The sequence below is a fragment of the Glycine soja genome, chromosome 6, assembly GCF_004193775.1.
Source record: "Glycine soja cultivar W05 chromosome 6, ASM419377v2, whole genome shotgun sequence".
In the NCBI taxonomy this organism is placed as follows: Eukaryota; Viridiplantae; Streptophyta; class Magnoliopsida; order Fabales; family Fabaceae; genus Glycine; species Glycine soja.
In genome coordinates, this window is record NC_041007.1 from 42,946,739 (window position 1) to 42,955,753 (window position 9,015).

Consider the following 9,015-nt stretch of genomic DNA (forward strand, 5'->3'; position numbering starts at 1 on the left):
GAGTTACATTGCATGACTTGATTGAGAACATGGGTAAAGAAATTAATAGATAGAAATCACCGAAAGAGACACGCAAGCAAGGGAGATTATGGTTACTAAAAGATATAATTTAAGTCTTCAAAGAAAACTCGGTGGGTGAGACTCATGAATGATTTAGCTTTTTTTCTTGATTCATCATAGATATATCTTACAAGCATATAACTTGTATTGGGGTTGATTTGTGTCTTTTGCATTAACAGGGGACCGGTGAAGTTAAAATCATTTGTCTGGATTTCCCCATATCTGACAAACAAGAAACAATAGAATGGAATGGAAATGCCTTCAAGGAGATGAAAAACCTTAAAGCACTTGTTATCAGAAACAGTATTTTATCCCAAGGTCCCGATTATCTACCAGAAAGTTTGACAATATTGGAATGGCACAGACATCCTTCCCATTGTTTACCATCTGATTTTGATACAACGAATCTCGCCATACGCGAGTTGGAATAGTTCCATCCCATCATTGGGGTGTAGTGGCATATCGAAGGCAAGTTTAAAGAATACATTTTCCTTGTAAATTAATAAATTCTCTGCAGTATTATTCATCCAGCTCTGTTTTAATTTTTCTATCATTTTCTTTTTGCAGAAGTTGATGTATCTAACTATCTAAGGGTTTTGGATACCTGATGCATCTGGTCTCTCAAATTTGAAGGAATTTTCATTTGAATATTGTGAGAATTTAATTATAGTTCACGAAGGAATTTTCATTTGAATATTTTGAGAATTTAATTATAGTTCACGAGTCAATTGGTTTTCTGAATAAACTTTAAATATTGAGTGCTGGTTGTTGCCGCAAACATAGGAGTTTTCCACCCATCAAGTGATGGATTGAATGAATGAAACAACTATGACTCAACATCTTTTTATACAAATACAATGCTGCATGCAAATGAAATTTTGGGAAGAATTTGTAATGGGATTTCCATGGTTTAATATTTTCCTCTTGGTTTTGAGAATAATTCCTTTTTGGTTTGAATAGGTCTTCTAGGGGGTTGCTTTCTTCAATTCTGGTGGGTTCCACTTCGAATGAAGGGAAACGATGCTTTAATTTTTCTACAATAATCTTGATTTAGTTTGTGTTTTTAAATACAAACTAAATTGAAATGAACCAAAATGTTTAAAATTGTCTAATTTGTCTTTTTTATAGTTATAGTATCTGACATTAAGCTTTCCATAAGGTAAATCACATATTTAGGTTGAACTTCTTCTTATTTATGTAGTAAACTCTCTATGAAGAAATTAAAAATATTTACGATTAAACACAACAAAAAAGGAAAATAATTTAAGAGAAAGATGAAATAATCTTGGAATAAGTATTTTTTATATCTATCAATAGCTTTCTTTAAAGAAACATGTATATAATTTTAACAAAAGATAATATGTATATATATATATATATATATATATATATATATATATATATATTAAGACATAATCCAACTTTCTAATTTGTTTTAGTTAATTCATTTTAGGGGTATAGCCGTATTTTACTATTTTTTTGAAAAAATAAAAATAAGTGTTTTTCTCTGCTAGTCATCTCTTCTATCCCCATGTTTCCAAATCCATTAATCTTCTTATTCAGCAACTACCAATTTTAGTTGCAACATTTTCACGAACACGTTTTCGTCTTTTCTTTTACACCACCATGGACAATGTCACCGACAGCCACTACCATTGATACCGCGAGATTAAAATGAATGATTTGGAGTTTATATTGGAATGGAACAAATATTAATATACATGATTAAACCAATTTTGTCCACAACATTTCTTTGTCGTTGAACCAGTTCCAAGATCGAGAACCATGCCCTATAAGATCATGGAAAATGCAGAATCCTGTGACGGATTGACCTTCTTTGGACAACTATTATAGTTGATTAAAAAAACTCATTTTTCTTATCGATCAATTAATTATTTGAGAAAACCATGTGGTAGAAAATGCAAAGATATCAAAAGTTAAGCCCTTCAATGTGTCCCATGTATGCCCTTCCTTCATCTTCTCTCTGTCTTCTATGAATCTTTCTAAGTAATTTCACCTATTCTAGAAGGTCTTGAGCTATGTACAAAAAATAGGTAAATGTTATTTTGGTCCTTCAATGTGTATATTGGTGATAGTTTAATCCTTGAAAACAAAAATTATGATTTAATCCATAAATGTGTAGAAAGTACACCAATTTAAACTATGTTTTGTAAAACTAGCATATACAATAGATGAAAGCTCACAAAGTAACGGGAAGATTATAATTAAGCTACAAGTTAGGAGTTGAAAAACTAGAAGCGAGTTGAAAGAGTTTGGTAAGATTAACTAAAAAACTAGTTGATAAATGTCAAATTACATAAAATAACATATTTAATATTTTTATCATTTGAATTTATTTCTAATAATTTATCATCTAAAAAGTCAGATAATAATTTTTGAAAATTTTGTATTATAAGAAAATTGTAAAGATTGAGAAATTTTACTTATATCATTTAACATCAAAATATTCATATTATTTTTGGAAAAAGTAGAATTAAATTAAATAAAGCTTATTAGATTTATAGCATTGTTTAAAATCATTTTTTAATATTTAAAACTTTATTAGTACTATTATTTTGAAACAAAATAAAAAGTTGTAACCTTGAGTAGTGGTGTAGAGATGACAATTAATGAGTTGACTATTGAATAAGTACAAGAGTGGATGTAGAAAATTATCAAAGGTGGTTGATTTTCTTTTTGTACTTTAATTATTTAAATTTCTAACTTCTGAAAAATAAATATTAACATTTAATAAATAATAAATTTTGTAAAATTATTTATTAATTTACATGAAAATTAAAATTGATTTTAATTCAATTGATACAAGAAGAAAATACATGCTTTTAAAAAAAATTATATTACAATGAAGATTATATATGGGGAAGAGTCAACTTACAACAAGAATTAATCTATTACATCTACTTTTCATTTTTATCATTTTCATACAAAATTTAACCAACAAGATTAATGATCTATTATAATATTAGATTTCAAAAAAATAAATCATAAAAATAGAAAATATAACTCTAAAAGAATTATTGAAAATGTAAGTTGATTATTATTATATATTATTATTAAGTTTCCCTTCTTCATATCTAACAAGAAGCAATTGCAATTTTGCATAAGAGGATGATGAGAATCATGTTTATTAGTATTACTGCTAAGGTGTAATTAAATCAAGGACAAGTGTTTCAGGATATACAAAGTGTGGGTAGTGACATTGGTGCTAGGTGATGAAATACATGACCCCATTTTATTTTTGCACTTTCAAGTTTCAACACGGATAATAATTAAATAAAAGCCACTAATTATGGTTTACGCATTTTTTCTTGGGAGCTTCTCCGAATAAGGCTTTTCATAATTGCCTCTAACTCTCGAAGAATCTAATTCAGTCCTTCTTCGGATGAAATTGGGTTCGTGTTGCTTCCAGTAATGTGAAATTGGGTTCAGTATTCCATCAATATCTATATACTAAAATTGAAGTATGTGGAAAATACTAAAATACCCATGGCTGAGAGGTTGACAGCTGTCCAAAATTTTGGTTTTTTGGTCAAAATACCCATAGCTGAGAGCTTGACACCTGTCCAAGTTTTCTGGTTTTTGGTCATTTATTTTTTCTGCCACCTTGCTGCCATGTGTTATTTTATGGTTCTATGATTATGGTTTTATGGCACGTAGCTTGGTGTGTTGTTGAGTGATTAGATTGCCGTTTGTAGTTTTGGTGGTTGGTGGTGTACGTGGCTTCTTTGTAGCGTTTTTTTCTTCTTTCACTAGCAAGTTGCAAGCTGCTGATTGCATTTGTTTCACTTTTTTCATTTGTTTTTAGTTGGCTTCCGTCTTAAATATAGTTGTTCTGTTGTTTAGGATTTTGGCATGAGGCTGTGGTTTCCAGTTCGTGATTTCCGTTCTTCTATGGTTGAAGGTTCGAGTGCATGTTTATGTTCTTTTAGCACGTGTTCTGTTCTATTCTTTATTGTTCACAAATTCTTGCTTTTCTTTTCGTTGTCCTGCATTTGTCAGTTGTTCTTTGGATTGCATTTCATGGTTTTGGATTGATCGTATTATTCCTTTAGAGCTATAATTGTTTGGTTCTGTTTTTTTGCTTTTTTGCTGAGTTGGCTTTTTTGTTTTTTGTCTCTTATCACTGGCTTCAATGGTTGGATTGTATTTACATGGTTCTTGGTTAATCATATTATTGTTCGTCTATTGTGCATGTGTGTTTTTTGATTAACCATATTATTGTTTGTGTGTTGTGCATGTGTGACTTTGTCAGGTTTTTGTTGTTGGTGATTTTGGTTTCTGCATGTTTATGTTGCTCTGGCACGTGTTCTGTTCTGTTTTTTATTATTTACAAATTCTTAGTTTTCTTTTTGTTGGCTTCCATTTGTCTGTTATTGTTCGTTGGATTGATTGATAGTGTAATACTTTTTGTAGTATGTTGGCATTGATGGAAATCTTATTGCATGTGTGGTTTAAGGATGGGTTGGTATTTTGTTTTCCAAAAGCTGAACTTTGTTGTGTTTGTTTTAGGCCTTTCTATTTGTTTGTTGATGGTTGCAATATTATTTGTTCAGAGATATAATTTTTGTTTTTGCTTTTCTGCTATTTGCTGACTTGGCTTTTCTTTTTTGGTTCAGGTTGTTGCATGTATTGGCTTAGTAGTTCAACGAATAGTATCATAGTTTTTATGGTATTTTGTCATTCATTGAAATGTTATTGCATGTGTCATTTGAGTCTGTGTTGCTATTCTATTTTTTGTTAGCATTATTTTCTATTCTAAATTGACAATCATTCTTTACATAGCATTTGCATGGTTTTGGATTTATTACATTTTTCATTTAGAATTGGCAGGCCTATGTAATTTTATGGCGAGGATTCCTGACAAGATTAGGTCTATTGATGGATCAAAAGAAGCGCTTAAGCTTGCTGTTAGGATCATCGATCTTTGGTTTGTTGGGACTCCTAACAAGTCTGAGCAATCGGAAATGGTTTTTGTTGATTCTGAGGTATATTTTGTGCTCTCTATTTGATTGTTGGATTGTTGTTCATGTCATTTATTGATTATATAGTTTGCATATTTCAGGGTGATCAAATTCATGCTATTTGTAAATCGGACCACCTCAAGTCTTGGAAAGCTGATTTGAAAGAGAATTGCACTTATGTTATGCATAATTTCAAAGTTGTTAAGAATGATGGTCAATTTAGAGTGTGCGAACATGAGTACAAGTTATTTTTTATTGGAGTGACGGTTGTTAGAGAAGCTGATTTGCATGAACTGCCTTTTAAGGGATTTAGATTTGTTGAATTTGCAAATGTTGTTGCTGGCAATTTTGTGTCTGGCCTATTGGTTGGTGAGTACAATCGCAATTTGTGCTTTCATTTTGATCATAACTTCTTTGGGTTTTTTTCGATGACCTATTTTCATTTCTGGTGGTTTAAGATATTATGGGGTCGTTGATCAGGTGGTCTTTCGGCATGTTTCATCGAAAAATACCAGGGTTGTTTTTAGAATGAAGGATTTGAGGTCACGGTTAATCACAGTTTTTGCTATCTCCTGTGTATATTTGGTTATTTAGAGTTTATATTGTCGAGAATTTTATTTTTCATTTTGCATGGTGCTTATGTCTATCTTATCCTTATGAGGTGATGGATGTAATGTTGTTTCTTTGCTGTAGTGGTGAAATTTTGTCTTGCACACTTTGGGAGAATTACTGTACTCAGTTCCTATCCTATTTGAATGAAAGTGGGGATGATGGGCCGATGGTTATTATATTGACACATGCCAGAATAAAAGATGCACAGGGTAAGTATGATATTTTATTTGTTGATTTGGATACTCAATAGCTGAGTTTTGTTGTTGTTGTTGTTGGCATTTACAGGAAGTTATCCAGCTTCAGTGAGCAATTCCTTCAAGGCGTCAAAACTATTGATTAATGATCCTATATTGGAAATTCAGGAATTTAAAGAGAGGTATTTTGCTTATCATCTTTGCTCTGTGGTTGTTAAATTCGTGTGACAATCGTCTTGATTGTTTTCTGTTGCTTTATTCTATTTATTCGATTGGCTTAGGCTTTTAGATTTAGGTGTTGAGGTGAGTCGAGTTTTGCTACCTGGCGATCAAGCAAGCTCACAAGTTTCAGGGGGAAGTCAGCTATCATCAAAGGATTCGTTTCTTTCAAAGGCTGAAGCCAAAACTATTTTAGAAATCGATGCCATTTCTGAGGTGGACCTGTTATCTGTGTTTATTTTATATTCATTGCAGTTGGAAGTCGAATTTGGCTAGATTTGTTCACATCCATATATTATAGCTAATGTGTCTAACAATGGCATTTTATTGTTGGCAATTTGATTGTTATGGTTTTTTAAAAGGACGCTGTTTGTGTTACGATGGGGACTATTAGCAAAATAGTCATGGATAACCATTCATGGTGTTATCCAGCCTGTGCTCAATGTCATAGGAAAACTGACATTCAAACAGGACCATTCACATGTGGATGTGGCAAGGATAATGATCAGCCTGTTCTGAGGTAATTTGAGTTTTAGTCCATTAACATGTTTTATTCAGTATTTTGTTTTTGACTGGTAACTAAATTGGTAGGTATAAAGTTGAAGTCATGGTTACCCAAAACAATGAGAGTAGCACATTTTTGCTCTGGGACCATGAATGTGCTGAATTGATTGGTGAAACAGCTGATGATGTGAATAGGGTCAAGATTGAAGTATGTTCATGCTTTATCATATGCTGCTTCTCATTTTATGTATTATATTTTGTTCTTCAAGTTGTAACTGGCAGCTGGTGAATTTGTGCTGTTTCTGGCAGGATGGTGATCTTGATTTGAATGCTTCCCCTCAAGCACTTGACAAATTGTTGGGTCATATGCTTGCTTTTAAGGTCAGGATTCAATCAAAATTCAAAAATGCAATTGTACTTAGATACTCAAAAGACCTGGATTTGATCAATGTTGTTCTCGAGATACTGCCTGATAGTGAGGTGTTCTTTTCTGATATCTATTTTAGACGTTGTTTTCATGATGATATGATTCATGAGTTTGACTATCATCAACTTATATATGGTGCAGGCATGTTCCAAAATAGATCCTTCCAATGCTGATTGCAATGATGCTACGCATGCTGAATGTGTGAGTTAATGTTGCTGTCATGAACATTGATATCTTATATTTTTTTAATTTACCAGTTTATTCTTTATGCAGCAATCTCTGTCTGTCACAGCTGACCATGATCCGGTTGCGGGATTGCCTTTAACACCCAAAAAGCGGATGTCATCTAATGAAGCCGATGATGAGTTAGGGAGCTCTCAAATTTCGCCAGCCCAACTATCGTCTAACAAATTAACAAGACATTCTCATAAAAGCTAATTTAGCTGATTCCAGATTCTTATTGTTGTGTTTTCACGCTGCTATTAAAATATTGGCATATTGAACAAACAATTATGTAGTTTTTGTTATCACTGCATTTGCACATTTGAAAATCGGTTTTTTTGGATTCATGCTTTTAGACGTTCTAAATTGAGATCTGTCTGTATTGTGTTCCTGCTGTAGTATTGCAAGTTTTCTTATATTAAATATGGCATTGAAAACAATTGATTTTCCCAGTATTCTTTGTTTAGTTGTCCTCGATACAATTGAATTGTTGTTTATCATACCTTTGATGGTCTATATGGTTCTAACAAATTAATGGCGGAGTTAGCCTAAATAAAAAAAAACAGTGAAGGAGATAAATTGGTGTTCAAATAACATCAAATATTAAAAAACAACCAAGGAGGAAAATTTATAGCTACGTTGGCGATCATGTTGCTACTCGATATTCTCACGTTTTTAATCTGTTTCTTGATTAACTGCTTAATGAATTTCATTCCCATCTCAATTCCGTGAAAATAACAGGAAAAAAATCAGATTAAGAAAAAAATAGCATGCAGAGGATTGTGCTAAATTTTTAGTTTCAGTTTTCCTTCTCAATCGAGCTGCTCTTTAAATTAATCAAAGTTTCTATCCTGACATCATATTTCCTTATTTGGAATGTGTTTGCCATGAATGTTATCACTCCATTTTTGTAGTTATCACTGCTTTGCTAAAATCATGTGTTCGATATTTCAGTTGCAATTTTTAACTTCATTGATGGCTTACGCAACTTTAATCTTTATTTTAACTACAACAAAGTAGAACTATATAAAACAGGTCAAATCTATGGGGAAGAGAAATCAAAGAAAAATTTGTGATGTGCTGGACAGCGTTACATAATGCCAAATAAAAGATGTAAAATAGAAATTTCATATTTCAAATTGAACACATGAGCTAATAGATTTGAGCGTACAAATTAAACAAATTTGTGTTAGTGAATGGAAAATTCATCAACATATATACAATGTCTTCCATTGCAAGCTTAGTAGCAGTTACAGAAGTCAATGTTTCCGCCAATAACTATAATCATTTCTACCTTACCTATTTTCCATCATGGCCTTGGTTTGTGTGTTTAGATTGCCACCAGAGTCCTAAATAGACAATATCTTTCATTCCAAGCTTAGCAACAGTCCCAAAACCCAATTTTTGCCGAAACCAAGTGTCATGATTTCTATATTACCAATTTTGCTAGCTGTTGATGTTGCATCATAGTTTTGCTATGTCATCTACCTTTGGTCTCATCTCTTTACCTTACAATTCTGGCAATTCTATCATTACCCTTTTTCAATATATAGAATTGGCAACATGCAAACATATCTAATCCAGGAAATTTCACCACTAATAGTCAGCCTATAATCCATAACGAATGAAGTCTCCCATCTCCAATTTATTCCATCTTCTAATTTTATCGTAGTTTCTGCAGATTTGAAATAAGCGTTTGGTTCTTCGTTTCAACATAAATCTATTGTTTAGTTTATAATTCACCCAATTCTGCCTTTAGTCATTTTCAACATGCAGAACTATCAACATGCAAAGA

The 9,015-nt window shown here is 32.0% G+C and overlaps 1 protein-coding gene across 1 annotated transcript; it reads left to right on the plus strand.

Moving 5' to 3' along the window:
* Positions 1–4,925: 4,925 nt before the first annotated feature.
* On the plus strand, positions 4,926–6,343 carry LOC114416301. The gene is made up of 6 exons (XM_028381166.1): positions 4,926–5,066; positions 5,144–5,407; positions 5,523–5,590; positions 5,736–5,863; positions 5,940–6,030; positions 6,130–6,343. The coding sequence occupies exons 1-6, from the start codon at positions 4,926–4,928 to the stop codon at positions 6,341–6,343; spliced, it is 906 nt and encodes a 301-aa protein (XP_028236967.1).
* Positions 6,344–9,015: the final 2,672 nt, after the last annotated feature.

Coding starts and splice junctions, on each gene's coding strand:
- LOC114416301 (XM_028381166.1), top strand. CDS start 4,926: ATGGCGAGGATTCCTGACAAGATTAGGTCTATTGATGGATCAAAAGAA. Junction 5,067..5,143: donor TGGTTTTTGTTGATTCTGAG/GTATATTTTGTG, acceptor TGCATATTTCAG/GGTGATCAAATTCATGCTAT. Junction 6,031..6,129: donor ATTCAGGAATTTAAAGAGAG/GTATTTTGCTTA, acceptor CGATTGGCTTAG/GCTTTTAGATTTAGGTGTTG.